The sequence below is a fragment of the Colletes gigas genome, unplaced genomic scaffold (genome assembly GCF_013123115.1).
Source record: "Colletes gigas isolate AHSC1104 unplaced genomic scaffold, ASM1312311v1 Colletes_gigas_Sc00016, whole genome shotgun sequence".
Classification (NCBI taxonomy): Eukaryota; Metazoa; Arthropoda; class Insecta; order Hymenoptera; family Colletidae; genus Colletes; species Colletes gigas.
In genome coordinates this window covers 5660281-5677573 of record NW_025106645.1, presented here as the reverse complement: position 1 = coordinate 5677573, position 17293 = coordinate 5660281, and the positions used below count along the sequence as shown (strand labels likewise).

Sequence of the window (17293 nt, the reverse complement as noted above, 5' to 3'; positions counted from 1 at the left end):
CGGAGAATAGGTATCGAGAATGGAATTGCGGAGGATGGAAGATCCTTTTGTGCGCGCGGCTGTGATTAATGGCGGCACAATGGCCGCGTGCCGTGGGATATAATCGTACGCAACGCACACGAACGGATCGGTTTATAATGCCGTTATTGCCGCGGCACGCTACGATCCCAGAAAAATCAATATCGAAGACATCTTCTACGGATACCACGCTGAACAAATCGATCCAAGGGATCGAGGGAGGAAACCACCCTGACGGTTGAAAATAAAGGCAATTTTCAAAAATTTGTTGCTCGTAATGCCTTTTTTCTTTTGTTCCAGTATCTGCTCGAACTCATACCAATTAAGAATCTTTCACGTTCTTTTTATTTCAAACAGAATGATCGCGAATCATGAACACCGTGAGACGATCTTTTTTTTAACACTTTACCGACCGGTAGCCTATTAATCGACTGTTTTACCGACCGATAGCCGATAAATTAGTTTTTTACTGCTCAACACTTTACCGACCGGGTAGCTTATTAATCGGTTGTCATAAAAATAAAAAATATCACTGGATTTAATTACCCTGTAATTACAGAAAGAGAACAATATAGTAACCACTGTCGCAAAGTTTCATTTAACATTCTTATAAGTACAAGAAAAAGTAGTAATCTAGGGTCAATCGGTACCGGTCGGTAAAGTGTTAAGAGCGACTATGTTTGAGACAATGCAATGCCACCAATTTTAACTTTTTCTCGCCTATAAAATTTGTACACGTCACTGAAATATGTGTAAATAAACCTTGTAAATTTGACTGCAAAAGGTCTTACAGTTTATTGGCAAAAAATTCCACAAGAGAGCCTAAAAAAATGGACTTAACACTAGAAAACCCCCTTAAGGGGGGAAACAACTATGACGGCTGAAAATAAAGGCAATTTTCAAGAATTTGTTGCGCGTAAGTATGAAACTTTTTCTGTTGAATGTTTAACATGTCCGAAAGTACATTTCTTGAACTACTTTTTGGAAAAATTTCGTATAAAAATATTAATTATTATAGCTATGATAGGAATCAGCATGAGAGTCACTGCAAGTTGTGAAACAAGAAATCATGCAATTTTCTCAAACTACAAGACAGTAGCTAAATAATTATGTATTATAAAATGGTGGAACTTTGAAGGAAAAATCTCAAAAAAGTGTGACACAATCAATATTTCTTTTATCACCACATCACCATAATTCTTTTATAATTAGTATAATTGTAAAAGTGTCACAGGTAAATCGCCATTTTGCAATCGACCACATCTCCTCTTATTACAAAAGCGAAAAAACCAATCGATCAAATACTTGTCTTCCCATTTTACATAATTATACAACTCATTAATGATTCATTCTAATTGAAAGTGTTTTTAATGAATTTGTTAATATTGTCATATTTTTTTGATTTATGTGTGTCTTGTAGCAATTACTGAATATTTGTTTTAATAATTAAAGTGATAGTGACTTACCAGCTATGGGGCAGGTTGATACAAAGTACCTCGTTTTGCAAAATTAAATTAAAATACTTGGATGAATGTAATGGTGGTCATTGATAGTAAAAATCCTGATCAATAGGCCAAGTAAGCTTTCTAAAAAATCCTGAAAAACCCGAGTTCCATCTAGGGGTACTTTTCCCAGCTCTTCGATATAGTTAGAGTGTGACAGTCCACGCGTGAAATTCCACAGCCCACGAACAATATCCTGCAATGCTTTCAGTCTCGAAGCTCCGTGTCGATCGATCGAATCGCTGGATAAAAATTTCAACCCCTATCTTTCGTTTCCCTGATGAGTTCTTCAACCGACTATTTCAGATTGATGGATTCTACTCCATTAAATTCTCCAATTTCGAGGGACTGAAACCGATCTTTTTCCCCCGAGGCAATCCAATTGAAACAAAAAGAGACGAATAGTCTAAAATTAGCCGCGTTGAACGATCGCCAAGAAGTAGCATCGTATCAATCCGCGAACGTCGATCGTTCCAAGATAAATGAGCATACGTGATTTCTATCGACCAGAAAGGAGCCATCGGTGATTAAAACTGAAGCACACTTGAAGTCTATTTCGTTCGTCAATTGTTACTCTATAGACAGTGTAACAAGCTGTCTCGACTGTAAAGCACTTATCTTGGGTAATTCTTTAGCAGTTTTCAGCGTAGAAAAATTTGTTTCGCAGCCAGCAATTGTGAGAAAAAATTCGCGGTAATATTACAATATTTCGTACCGAGTCTCCGAGATTATACTTTTGAATAAACTGCAAGAGTTCAAGGGGCTCTTCCTTTCACATCTTTGTTTCGTCTTGCGTAACCTCAATAGTAATACAACTTTGAAGTCTTTTTCTTTCAACGAGGTACTCTTTCTTTTCAATGTCATCGCGACCGTGATCTAGTTGACATTCATATTTATCATCCAAAAAGACTCCTCGAAGTAATGTTCATTTTTTTTTTAAGCCAGAAGGTTGCATACATCACCAATAGTGTAGTCAGTAATTATTAATTACTTATTTTTGAATATAATATACTATAATATAATTCTGTTTCTTTGAGTCATTTATTCTCAAAGAAAACTGAATTTAAAATAGCTAGGCTGAGGGCAAATGGTGCCCCTTTTGGCTACGTTCTTCTACTATCACTGTTTTATTCTTATTTTGTATTCAAATACCGAAGAAAATGTTACTTAAAGTAAAATTATGCATATAATAATCGACACAATATTCTAATTCTTCTTCTTTGAGTCATTTATTCTCAAAGAAAACTGAATTTAAAGTAGCTAGGTGGAGTAAGTGCCCTATTCGGTTACGTCTTTGTACATCACTATATATCTCGTTTTATTTTTATTTTGCATTCGAATTAAAATTATACGTACATGTACAAGTTTCTAGTTTCCATACCGATAAATTCTAAACGTTTAACGCTAGAATTTATTTGTAAAATATACAATGCAATGGAAATAAGTGTTTGTTTCATTTCATTTTAAATTCTGAAAGATTCAGTCGAATAAATGTTTTACAAGTTTTATTAGAAAGTACTAATGGGACATTTCGACTGCTTTGGTAGTTCCCAGTGTTAATTTAAAAAATAAAAAACGTCCGGATCGTGGACCCCCGTGGTTTGCAAATTCTGTTAAAATAGCAACCAAAAATTATGCACGGCGTAACGGAGAAGCGAAACGATCGTCGTTGTCCGCGATCAGGGGGGGGAGAACGGTGCCAGCGTTAATTGCAAGACAAGGGTAGAAACAAGCACGGCGATTCTCCCTCATGGGGAGGCTCGTGGAACGGGGAAACGGATTAGAGAGCAGCGTCGGTGCTCCCTTCGTTTCTGGACCCGGGAAGCGGAAAATTAAGATGATTACCTATGAAATGAAGCGGCGCCTGATATTAAGCTCCGCCGAGATCTTTCCTTAATGACCGCGCGAAACGGTCATTAGCGATCGTTAGTTACCCATCCGGCTGTCCGCGGTTCGATCGGAATACGGTCGCGGTAACGAATCGTAATCTCGACAATGAAATCCTAAAACGGCGGCTATTCGCGTAGCTAATTCTCCACCAAACGTCGTTTGCACAGTGTGCAAATCGTATTCTTTTAAGGGGGCCTTTCTACTTTGTGGGATTTAAAAAATCGAATTTTTTTTGCATTTTCTTTTAGTATATAGTCTAGAAAATATATCTACCAAATATTAAATTGAAATTTGAAAAACTAACGAAGTTATAGTCTGCTGAAATGTATAGCGCGCAGGTAGAACAATTGAACGTGAAACTTTAAAGCTGTTGTAACAAAAAAACTATTCGAGATATCAACATGAAATTCATACAGTATCTTTAGGACTGGTCTCCCTATAGCACGAACTGGAATAATTGCGATATATGCAATACTTTTTCTTTTATTAACAAAAAAACAACCAAATATATGAAAATATTCAGTATTTTTCGTAAAATAGCTGGATTTTGCCATTTTTTGTTTTTTTTTTTGAAAAGATCCTAGTTCATGCTATAACCACACTCATCTGTATTAAGAATATCGTTGGTTTTTGGATTTCGGATAACTTTTTCGCAAGATATCACATCGAGCACCGTTCGTAAAAATTGTTGTTTGTTGATCAACAAAAACGGCGTAATCAATAGATATTATGCGTTGAAAAAATTCGTAAATATAGCTAAATATGTAATAAATGAATCTACAAAACTTGAAATTAATCACTCTTTAATAGCCCGCAAAAAAAAATCACAAAGAAACATGTATTTTTCGTGCCTAAAAGGTAGAATGGCCCCATAAGAAACGAAAATTACTAATGTCAGTTGCAATACCATTTCATGAAACTCTAACAAGCAACAGAAGTGGGGAAATAATAAATAACAAATACTGAAAACTACAAGAAAATGTTTCATCATAGTTTTAGTTGGATTTTTACTGATTCGAATGGTGGAAAGTATAAAGATTATTGATATTTTCTTTTCCGATTAAAAGTGGTATTTCTATGATTCTCTAATAAGATGATAGAGTATTTTTTACAGAGTTCAAAATGTAATTTATAAGAAAAATCGTTTCGATTAACCTTCACTTCAAATAGAAAAAAGTGATACACGGGATCCAACTCAATAATTTCACATTTTACGTGAATTTTCAACAGATTGATCGTGTAATTAAATCCAGACATCTTTTCCACAAAATTAACTCAAAAATCGTCTTTTTGAAACAGTAACCATTCCTGCTATTAATCCCTTAATTTCAAAGTGAAAGGTTCACGTCACCTCGAGGTTTGAACCCTTTTTCATAAGAATGATAATTTGAACCCTAAATAATAATACAGAATCGGTCCCATTGAAAGAATTTCAGTAATTACAAATTTGAGTATCCATATGGTCTGTAAATAGTATATAAATTAGCAATTCCTTGCATTATTAAGTTGTTAAATATATATAGTCATACTTGGTGTGTGGTCCAACAGGATTGGAATTGAATTAACCCCTTAACGTTCATGCCCGACTCTGACTGCTTTGAAAAACAATATTTGTTTAATCCAACGGTTTAAGGGATGATAATATTTGTTTTTCTTCAAATTATACGTTAGATACAACATTGTAATTAACAAAAACCGTATTTTTAGAAACAAATCCAATAAAGAAAACTGATCATTGTTGGTTAACCCGAAAAATATGGGCGTTAAGGGGTTAACGAACAACAGTGAATACTATTTTGAAAATATTTTAAACGAAACAGCACATTTTCGATTTAACATTTCCCTGTTGCCAAACACAGCCAGTCCTATCATCCCCTAATTTGTCCAAGGTTAATCCCTTCGAACGACGACACACACACGTGGTGGATGGTGCTAAACAGTCCGAGGTTTCACGCTGAACTTGCACGCATCTGACCGCTTTATGAGCTCGCAAATAGCACTGGCTGCTGAACAATGCAACAAAACGAACAGGCTTGAAACGCGTCTCGTCCCGGCCAACGTCGAAAGCGTGTCGAGAATCCCGCAGAACGCAACTTGTCATGGTTCACCAGGTTCCTCCGGAGGACAAAGGCCTATGCAAACGCGAGGCAACGCGATCCAACAACCTCTCCGCCGGCGCGACTTCGTCCGATACCGTTCATCTAAAATTCCTACAACGAACTTCTTCACTTTTCTTTCACGCTATTATTCTCTGTCGTTACTTTTTCTTTCGCCATTTGTTAACTGACCTCCGTGACCCCCTTGGAATCTCCTACGCTTCGCGGCAAACCGATGGCACGCCTGACTTTATAGTATTTATTCAAACTGACACGACACACATTTTGTGTAACGCAAGTTGTTCCTTGGTAAAATGAAAAAAATTTATAGTTTATTAATAACAGTCGGATTCAGAGTAATCTTTGGTGAGAAGTTTCAGAAAATGCATGAAAATCATTCTGCATGTTTGGATCGAAGGCGCGTGTGAATCAAGACAGTGATTTTAAAAATAATAAATCTTGGAAATGGTCCAACAATAATAATAATTCCTGTTTTTAAAAATAAACACTGAAATTGAAATTCTCTATAATTGGCAGACTGAAAAAAAAAGAGGGCACCAATAATTCATATTTCGTGAGTTCTTCAGAAATATCCGACGAACAAAGAAGCTTCAGAGGAAATAAAATCCACCGGACGAGTCGAAGATTGATTCTCGACTAAAAAGCCCGATCGGTGTCAGAGTCTGACACGCGAGAATGGATTTGGAAGGATTAATTTTTCATAGAATCGATTCAGAACCGAGTCGTTTTTGCCCCCGGAATAGAATACGGGGGGTCGAATTGAACGTACGGGCAAAGTTTTGCACCGAAATATTAAAATCCCCGTCACCGTGCGCGATTTTATTTTAAAATACTTTCGAACGAGCACACACTCGACCGACCGCAGGAAGCGGAAGCGTCTGCGCGACACTGTCGAGCCGGAAGCGACGGTTAACCGACCGTTAAGCCCTTCCTATTATTCGCGTATGAAAAATGATGGGGGCGTATTGGCGGAGTGTTCCTAATAATGGACCGAACCGGGTCTCGTTCGCGTAAAACCGTTGAAAATATTGTGGGAACTCGTCGATTCGTAACGGCGACAGAAAGGCGTGGCTCTGTGGGTTTTTTTTTACGCCGGCTGCAATCTGCAATTCCGCGTGCAGCACTTCACGCTGGCACGCATCAATTCAAACCACGATGATTTATTTACCCGCGAACACGCATACGACGGGCTACGATTACCCAAAGCGTTCCGCGTACACAATCTGTGGGTACTCGGTTCGATCGTAACGCGTTCCCAACCACTTGCCGATATTTCTCTGGATCGCGAGCTTTGCCTCGTAAACCACACAGGGAAAATTGTACGAGAACAATGGTACGATATATGGACAACCAAAAGAGCAAAAATGGACGACCTCGTGAATGATTTTTACCAGTTAACTCTCCTCCAACACAATTTTAATAGAAAAGAAAAAGTTATAGCTTTTTGACCAAGGACAGGATATGCTAAAGTCACTCGAGAATACCTGATACAAAAAGCTGAATAACCTTCTTATTGCAACTACTGCGGTATCGAGCTCCTAATAGTCATCTAACAACATTAAAAAGTTGGAGACATCAATAAGATACGAATGAAATAAAATTCAAAACACAGTATTACAGAAACTAATTGGTAATATGAAAAACAGAATAATTTATGTAATTAGGAACAAGGACGGTAGTACCAGTTACTAATTTTTCAATTCAATTCCCTGAGACAAATTTAAAAATCTAACATCTTCTTTACGAAAAAAATAAACTATTTTCTCCAGATCTATATATCACTTTTCCAGTTTCTATTACACCTTAATTTGCATCATCAAAATTATTTAAATTCTTATCCAAAATCATAGTGTTCTTATATAAATTTTGCCATATTTCTGTGTGTCAAACTGTAACATCTCGTTTACGAAAAAAATAAACTATTTTATCTAAGATTAAACTTGTATTTTATCCAGATGCACACTACTTTTCCAGTTTCTATCACACCTTAATTATTTCCTATCATTCCTTTCATTATATCATCAAAATTATTTAAATTCTTCTTAAAAATTATGGTGTTCTCACAGAAATGTCGTCCACTGAGTGCAGTGAGACTGAACGAACAAGAAATAAGTACGTGACGCAGCTCTAACGGATCAAAAAGGAATAGAAAACAGCTTCAAGTGCCTGAAGGATATAAACATCTTCGATAGAATATAATTAACAACGCGCAGAAATCTGTTGTTAATGACCCCGTTAGTCTATGGGACGTAATACCCTCAAGAAGAAGAATAAGCTTTACGCGAACGTAGAATTTATGGTGATTTCGGGCGAACACGTTGAACAAGAATGAACGTCTTACCTTGAGATAGGACCCATAATACTTGGTGACGTATGGGCTGTCGCACTGGGACAGCACCATGATTTCCTGCTGTATATCTTCGATCTCATCCTCCGCCTCTTCGAGATCGATGATCTTGATGGCAACAACCTGCTGGGTCCTATTGTCGATGCCTTTGAACACCTCGCCGAAACTACCCCTACCAATTCGTTCTTGTTTCGTGAATATCAGCTCGGGGTCCACCTTCTGCAACCAAAACAAACGTTTCCTCTAAATACAGTTAAAGATAATGTTTTTACGTAACATACTATTATTTTATATGAAGTTTCTTCGGTTCATTTCAATGTACACACGTCTATATAAATAAACTTGTAACTTTATAGTTGTATAATACAATTTTTAGACGATTTCGACTTAGTCTCGACGCTCGTATTACTTATGGAAATGTGCCACTATAGGTACTTCGAGATTTAAGTTTTATTAATATCTGAAAATATTATTGGCAATGAGTCATTCAGCAAGTGTTAAATCCAACGAATCTCCAATTTTTCTAATTTTGTTTTTTTTTAATTAGAGCTTATTGCAAATAATTTTAGTATATTTTGTATATTGATATAAAATTCAGTGGTCAGCCAGACACTTCCATGTAGGAATGCCATACCTCAAAATTAGCATTATTCAACATTTACAATAAGTTATTGCATACCAAATATAATTAATATGAACAGTAAATTAACAAAATATTTCTCTGATATTCTCTGCGAATATTTTGAAAAATATTCACTATCTGACCTATAATGATACAATTTTTTTAAAACAAGATAACGAAATCGGTGACCTAAAGATCTTGTATAATATTATCCTTGCTAGTGTAGCTTACTTACACCAAATTGCATTTCTAGAATTTATGTTTATCTATTTGATCGTTCCACGGTTACTAAAAATTTACTGAATCGATCTTGATCAAGTCTATTTTGTTTCAACAGAGACCATCGTAACTCTACTTAACAGAAATACTGAATGACCTAAGAATAACTTTGCCAGAAACGATTTTAACGTGCGAAATAATGGATAATTTTATAATATTTATGCATTCCAAAGCGAATCAGTGAACGAAATCCATAACCTCCTTGATCCAAAGATCACGCACGACTATCGAGGGATCATTGAACTCGAAATAACTAGCCCTCTCTTCGCTATTCCGAGTCGTAAAAGAACGGGTTTGGGAGATCCACTTGTCTCTGACGTGTAATGGCTATAAGGAAGTTTATTGTTGGGTCTTCCTTCCCGGTAGACTCTACGAAGAACTCCCCTAGGGACGCCATCCTTACGCACTTCATAGTAACACCGTTATAACTCGCCATCTTGCAACATCAGCACTCATTTTTTAACCCTCGGGCGATCCTTGGGTCTTTTTCTACCCGAGACGACCTCGTTTATTTAAGAACGAATGCAATTATGGGAAAAACTATAATAAATATATATCAGATATGTTTGTTTTCCTTTCCATGACAACATATTTCAATTTATACATTTATATTAGTTTTCTCCCGAAACTGTCAATTTAGCAATTTCCATGAATTTTTTTAAAACAAATGCTACATCTAACGTTGTGATTCTTTTTTGTAGTTTATTTAACTATATTTTAGTCATACATTTACATTTTTTATACGGTCTTAAGTAATTGTTTTTTACTGTTATCTCGTTTTCAATAAACACACAGCGTAGACGATCGAAGCTTCTAGGGTGGTCTAACAATTAATAACTTAATTCTAAATATTTAATAATATTTAATAATTTTCATAAATTTAATAATGTCAATAAACCTCAATTTTTATATACAATGAATAATTTCAACAAAGAGTTTCTATAACTCTATTTGAGGTATATGTATCTTCTACAAAAATGTTACCAAAAACATAGAAATTAATACAAGTATATTCATACACTTTTAACTTTGAAATAAGAACTAAAAATCTTAATACATAAACAAAAGTTTGTTTACTATTTTAATATCCTTTTGACAGCGTCATTCAACGTGACATTGAACTCATTAAGTTATATAGCATTATTTTAAAGATATATTTTATAAAATTTCTTTGTAAGAAATATTCTGATCTCGAATTTGTTCCCTCCAGCCAATTCCACGAAGTAACGAGTAATATTTTTTGTCATCAAGTCCAGGGTTCTGAATCAAGCTGGCAACATTTAAGAACAAAAACCATTCGTTTTGGCCTGGACGTCGGTCCATCGTCGGAGTTATCGCGACGGGGATGGCGGATTTTGTTGAAATTTTCCAACGGCGCGCGGCTTTTTGGCAAATCTCGCAGAGACCGCAGCAACAGTGAAAGTTTCGACGGACTTTGTGGAGGCCTGAGTTCGCGATTGCGGTAGTTTTACCAAATTTCGTAACGACTCGCCGTATTCCGGGTTTTGGCAAACTTCGTCGCGAAGACCCACGACGACTGTAGAGACGAGGCTTTTAGTAAACCAGATATTCCTGATGGCTGTTGTCGTAATTTGCCAGCGTTTCTCCGTTATGAACAAAACACATTTCAATCTCCCGCATTTGATAATTAAATATATTTATTACAAATGGAAATACATACGACGAACGTTCAAAATGTCGATATGTTTTTGTTCAGTTGTGTTTGTAGAAAATAATGCAAGTGCCCAAAGTTAGAAAATTTTATCTTTTCTTTTTATAATGTTCTACGTGTTCGTTTAAATACTATAACTTGTTGTTTTTTTTATATAATTTATTTATCAATATTTCTATCCCATAGTGGCTTGAACAATCAAGTTTACATAAATTGTTTATACAGGGTGTCCGGCCATCCCTGGGAAAAATTTTAATTGAAGATTCTAGAGGCCAAAATACGACAAAAATCAAGAATATCAATTTCTTGTCCGAGGCCTCGTTAAAATGTTATTAAAAAATTTCAAATCATTCTGAAAAAATTATTTTCAATTCCAGGGTTCAATTACAATCATTTTTGCTCAATAGACATACCCCCGAAATCCTACTCAGTTTCGAGAAAAAAATTCGAGTAGGTGTGAAATTTTTTGACAAAATTGAAAAATTTCAAATCGTTCTAAAAAAATTATTTTCGATTGCAGGGTTCAATTGCAATTATTTTTGGTGAATAGTCATACCCCCGAAATCCTACTCAGTTTTGAGAAAAAAATTCGAGTAGGTGTGAAATTTTTTGACAAAATTGAAAAATTTCAAATCGTTCTAAAAAAATTATTTTCGATTGCAGGGTTCAATTGCAATTATTTTTGGTGAATAGTCATACCCCCGAAATCCTACTCAGTTTTGAGAAAAAAATTCGAGTAGGTGTGAAATTTTTTGACAAAATTGAAAAATTTCAAATCGTTCTAAAAAAATTATTTTCGATTGCAGGGTTCAATTTCAATTATTTTTGGTGAATAGTCATACCCTCGAAATTCTACGCATTTTCGAGAAAAAAATTCAGGAGAGGTGGAACTTTGAACGTTAATAACTTTTAAAGCCTCTATCAACAAATTGGTATTCTTTTAGGTTACCATGAGATAACTGAGGATGCAAAAAATTGCAAGGACGTAATTAAGTATAATAGACTTGGATTCAAAGCGAAGACATAGTTTTCAATAATTCTACAGCTTCAAAGTTACATGAAACGAGGTCGACGAAACGACGTTCGATGATCGAAGGATTTATAAATCGAGAGGGTGGAGAAAGAAGTGGAATTTATTACGAATTCGTCGCGTTGCATCGTCGTAAGACGCAGACCTTCGATTTACGCGTTTCTTTCACGCCGTGGGGCGTTAATATTCCTATCCAGACAAATTCGAATTCGCCGCGGGGTAAAATCGAACCGACGCGTCATCCTCGAAAGGATCCTGAGATTCACGGACGATCCGCGCAGGGGACTTTCTTCGATCGCGCGTCCTTCGGGTACTAATAAATGCAGTTATGCCCGGGCAGAAATGCAGTTCTCCTTGGCTTCTTTCTAAACGATGACACGTGACGTCACGACAACGGGTAGCGGACGAAAGTGTTGTAAATCGTGATGTATCGATCGATTACGCGCATCTCTTGATTAGGTTCGACGCGGCCGTCTGTTTGCAGTTACGTTGCGTAATCATAGTGTGACGGATCGTCGGTGTAGGATGAAATAAGCGAGATGGTATAAGGAGAGGGGACCATTAATAAGGCAGCCCTAACAAGTTCTGTATGGCTAGTCGAGGAGTCTGTATGTGTTACAGGAATGGGTGATCGATCGAGCACTTGTGAGAGAGACACAGGTTGAGTGTATCCCTCTGTTGGCGAATGAACGAGTCAGTGGAACACTTTTTCAAAGGAACCTTGTTCAATGACGCACAGGGGGTGTAATAAGTATTCATACAGTGATTAATTGTTACTGAAATGCTGAATAATAATGGTTGGTTAATGATAGTTTCTCAATAAGCACGTTACATGTATTCTCCAAAGTTTTCCTGATTCAAATTTTGTTGTGTAAACATAACATAAAATAAAATCAGAGGGAAACCCTACGAAATACTAATTATAAATATTAATTTTACAATTATTTGTTGTTTTTATTAAGAATGTTTAAATTACTTTTACACTTGATAATGACAACAGAGCTGTACGAATACTTATTCCGTGTTCATTTCTGCCATTTTCTTCATTTTTCTTTACGTTTATATAAACAATATTAATATTTTTTTTTGTTTTTGATATTGTTCTACAGACTTTGGAGAATACATGTAACATGTTTGTTTAAAAAATATTGTTCAATAAACATTATTATTCAGCACTTTAGTCGTCATTAGTTACTGTACGAACACTTATTACATTTTGTTAATTTTTCTTGATATTCATATAAACAACATAAATATTCCTTTTATTTATTTGATGCTGATGTTCTACAGACTTTGGAGAATACATGTAACATGTTCGTTTAAAAAATATAGCTCAATAAACATTATTGTTCAGCATTTTAGTCGTAACTAGTGTACGAATACTTTTTACGCTCACTGCATAATTCAGTCAATTTTTTTATCGACTCGAGACGAGGTCACGAAAGTTCACAAGGTGTAAGGTCTACTCGTATACCTCGTCCTTGGCTATATATCCGCGTAATAATCTTTTCATTTCCGACAATAAATTCGCTTCTTGAAATACTGTTCGCGTCTCCGCGCGAGAGAGGCAAGACGTCAGATTTGTTTAATCGATTTTCTCTTGAAATTATGATTCCGGGGCGTGGGTGGCCTTTGATAGAAGACGATTGACGCGATCTTTCGCGATACGATCGCTGGTCGGACGCGCACTTCGGTGATAAAATAATCAACGAGCGTCGCGATGTCGGAAGAAAGTTATGACCGGTCGCATGGAAACGGGGAATTCCAGAAGCGTTTCGGGATAAAATCGATATTCCGTAAATTCATCGAGGCGTCGAGACGCTTTGAAACGCCGGCGACAGTGGCACAGGGCGCACGAGGAAATTTGCAAAGCAGATTTTCCGCATTTCGTCGAGCTGGCTTGGCTGTCGCGCGGTTTTTTCTCTGTCGTTCGTTCCTCTTTATCCGCAATCTGTTCCGCTCTCTGATACGAGTCTTTTACTCACGTGACTTTCCGCGCGCGACAAACGCGAGATCGGCAAGAGGATTCTAAAATGATAAAAGGAGAAAAAATTGCGCTGACGTGCGTCTGTTTATCGCTGCTTTCATCTCTCGGACCGACGAATTTTTTCCTACCCGTTCCACGAGTGACGGAATTCTGCCGCTTTCAACCAACAGAATTGAAATGTCTCTCGACTTGATGTGTTATTCCGGGATTCCTATAATTCCAGGATATACGAGCACTGTACTCTACGGAAATCCATTTAAAACCATATATCGTTAGACGAGTTGTCTATTATGAAACGGCGGAAGGCTATTTATCTTCGTTTCGATCGATTCGAAAATTTTCATAAGCCTTAATTGGTTGTTAATAGAATCGTACTGGTACTAACAATTGGTACAGTTCTTTTTTAATATTAAGAGAACAAAATGTATTTGGCAATATTTGTAATTTTTATGAGACGATACAATATTATTAATTCCATACGTGACAACTGTTTCGAAATATTTCTTTCGTCGAGGTGCGATTGTTTACGTTATTTTTTTGAATTCAATTGTTTGTTAAGCTAAAGTGTAAAAAATGAATTATTATTATGTAGTTTTTTATTTAATTTTATTTCGACCCATAAGCACATCTTAGTATGTTGTAATTATAATAATTGTATCCGTGTGAAACCATATTGGAACTATTTACTCCAAACGATAAAATCTGAAAACGAGATGTTGCATAAATGTAAGTAAATCATTCAAAAATAATTATTTACATTAATCTCTGACAGAATATTTTATTTCTCCTTAACCGTACAATTATTGGGACAATTACTCTACTTATGGTGGATAAATAGATTTATCAGAGGTTTAACACTAAACCTACCACGATTTGTATTTTCTTTATAAAAGACTAGACAAAATTTGCTATACAATTCCACTATCATTCTATCCGTCTTGCAACAGTCTAACACGTATTAAAAATAGTTAAACTTTACAGACATACAATTTCGAAACTACCAGTGTTTTCTCTATAATTCAGCCATTGTTAGAAGCGGCAATGCTTCCTCTTTGAAATGGTTTTTTGGTTTTTGTCGATCAGACTTTTCGTTTTGGAGATATCGTAATTTATGTGAGAGGATCATTTTTCTAATTGAAGATCGTGACTGAGCACGTGAGGTCAATGACCTAACGCAGACGTCAATAATGAAAAGTAAACGAACTTCGAACCCTTATATCTCCGGAACTAATTGCACCATCGACTTAAAACAAGTTTCATTTTAAAGGACTCTCCATCCCCCAGCTGTCGAATATATAAACTATTATTATTTATGCTGTCTTCTATGTATATTCTGAGATTTATATTGGCACTATACACCAAAGAACAGTGGTCAAAAATATAATACATTCGATTAAACATCCCGAAGAAAAAGAGAATCTTAAATTAAATAAAATTTAGAAAACCTGTAACATGGCTATTTAAATAACATATGTTAAGAGATTTAGTAACGACAGTGAACAACAAACAAGACTTTGGCGACAACGTATGCTTCATACCTGTCTGTATCTCCAGTGGTGCAGACAGTGATTCATCTGCCTTCCTAAATCCTATGCGTCAGTGTGACATGACTGATGCGTAGCATCCGTATTAACTGTGTCTGGATTAGCGAGGATTTACCGAGCTACGTATTATTACAGAAGGATCCTTACCCGTATTGTGATAACAGCAATCGTCGCCAAAACTTAACGTCTTCGCGTACGTTATTTATTCATACTTGAATTTCTACTTTTGGACATTGTACGATATTTGCACACGGTGTAAAAATCTCCAAGAATCAAACACTTTTTATTGAATTTTTAAAACTGTTAATATTTACATATAAAACATTTCGATTCTTACAACTGCTTCAAGATACCATAACTGTTTTCCACCCCCCCAGTTACCATATTAGATAATTCAATCTGCGTACAACTTTCCAGGAAACTAATTCGTTTAACAGCTCGTGAACAATGTTTTCTCATAACAGACTCGCTGATTAACTTCCCGATCGTGTTTGTTGCCGAAGGAGCAGCCGTCAATGGGATCAATTGCCCCGAAAACGGAAGAAGTAAAAACGAAGTTTCTCGAGAGGGGGAAAAACGACGCGGATGGTTAGCACCAAGAAAAAGGAAAACGAATGAATAAGTTTCCGAAGGGGGAGGTTCGGATGGCCTCGATTTCCTCCTATTTTTTCCCCCCAAAGCGTAAACCACTGTCGTTACGGCGATTAGAGCTCCGGCCGCTACTCGCGTTTCCGGGTGTCGAGAGGCGGGATGAAAAACCCGTAGAATCGTAGAATAATGGAGAAGGACGGGTGGAAACTGCCTATGCTTGCAACGAGCAAAGCGTAGGAGGCGGGAAAAAGAAAGAGCTCGTCGTGTGATGTTGCTGGAATGGAGTCGAGAGGAGGCAGAGGCTGGCATCTTAGCCCCTTTTCCCGTCTGCTTGCCTAGCGTATTGCATGAAACTCACGAGACAAATTATAATTAGCGGGTGTCAGCGGCACAGAGAGCCGACACGTAGGTGGTTAAAGTACCGACAAGGGAAGCTGAAAAGCACCGGCGTGTGTTCTCCGTGAGCTTCGAGTGCACCGGTTCTTCTCGATTTTCATCAAGATGGCGTCGTTTGATATTTCCGTAATGAAAGGCTGAACAGACGGTCGGGGATTTACTTGCAATTAGTCGATCAAAAGGGACTCTTACGTTGTTCGATACCAACTACAGGGTGTTAAACACAAGCGTTTCAAGAATTTAAGAACTTACAGTGGTCAGTGAGAGGGGTAAAAAGTGTCCAATTAATGTATGGATCCAAAAATCAATCCTTTCCGCGAAAAATTGATTTTTAAATTTTCAGTCTTTGTTTAGTATTGATGACCGTTCATTATTCAGATATAGAAATTGTCGCTAAATAATGTAGAAGAATTACGAGAATGAATAGAAAATGTTTTGTTACCAGTTCTTTTAATTATTGATTTTTTTTCTTTTGTTCTAGTGCCTGTTGTAGTCAAACCCGTACTAATTAAGAATTTTTCATGTTTTTTTTATTTTAAATATGGACACTGTGAGACGACCTCTTTTAAAAGCGACTATGTTTGAGACTATGCAGTGCCACCAATTTTAACTTTTTCTCGCTTAAAAAATTTGTATATATCACTGACATATGTATAAATAAACCTCGTAAATTTGACTGCGAAAGGTCTTGTAGTTTATTCGCAAAAAAATCCCCCAAAAAACCTAAAAAAAACGCGCTCAACGCGCTAACCTTTTGACTGCGGCGCGTCCCAGGAAGAATCCATCAACATAGATGGCGCGATCGACACATGCCTGTCGCTGCTACCGGTGACCAAAAAAGTACCCGGAGATTTAAGAGACCATTCTTACGGTTTAAAAAAATAATAAATGCAAATAAATTAAAATATCCAATTCCATATCGAATCAATTGGTACAACAGTAAAAGATGTTTTACAGTAAAAAAAATGTAGAGGCCGTAAATTTACGCTTTTCGTATATATTGATAGACTTGTGAAAGCGTATATATACGCCTTTAGCAGTCAAAGGGTTAAGTACAGTATGTATAAAGAAAGAAAAGTGTCGTGATCCAGTGTTATGTGTTTCACGAAAATCGAAAGGGATATTATATTTGGTTCAGCTGCTCGCGAGTTGAGAGAAGTCTCCGCGGCTGTGAACCGCGTCGAGAGCAGTGAATTATACCAGTGCGTAGTCAGACAATTAGCGGGGAAGTCAGAACAGGGTCTGTTGTGCTTCTGACTCGTCGGTGATTCTGTTACGCTCGGCGAGAGTAACCAGAA

General features: G+C 36.6%; 2 protein-coding genes across 5 annotated transcripts in view; both read right to left on the bottom strand.

The window, feature by feature from the left end:
• The window catches only part of LOC122400283 (serine/threonine-protein kinase 25-like), a 186159-nt gene that overhangs the window by 25297 nt on the left and 143569 nt on the right, over positions 1-17293 (bottom strand). For all 4 annotated transcript variants that reach the window (XM_043401659.1, XM_043401658.1, XM_043401660.1 and 1 more), the window contains one exon: positions 7869-8093. In XM_043401659.1, coding sequence (XP_043257594.1) covers positions 7869-8093 — 225 coding nt within the window. The remainder of the gene's footprint in view (positions 1-7868; positions 8094-17293) is intronic.
• Positions 1-17293, bottom strand: part of LOC122400280 — a 249626-nt gene that overhangs the window by 128207 nt on the left and 104126 nt on the right. The gene's annotated exons all lie outside the window — the stretch shown is intronic.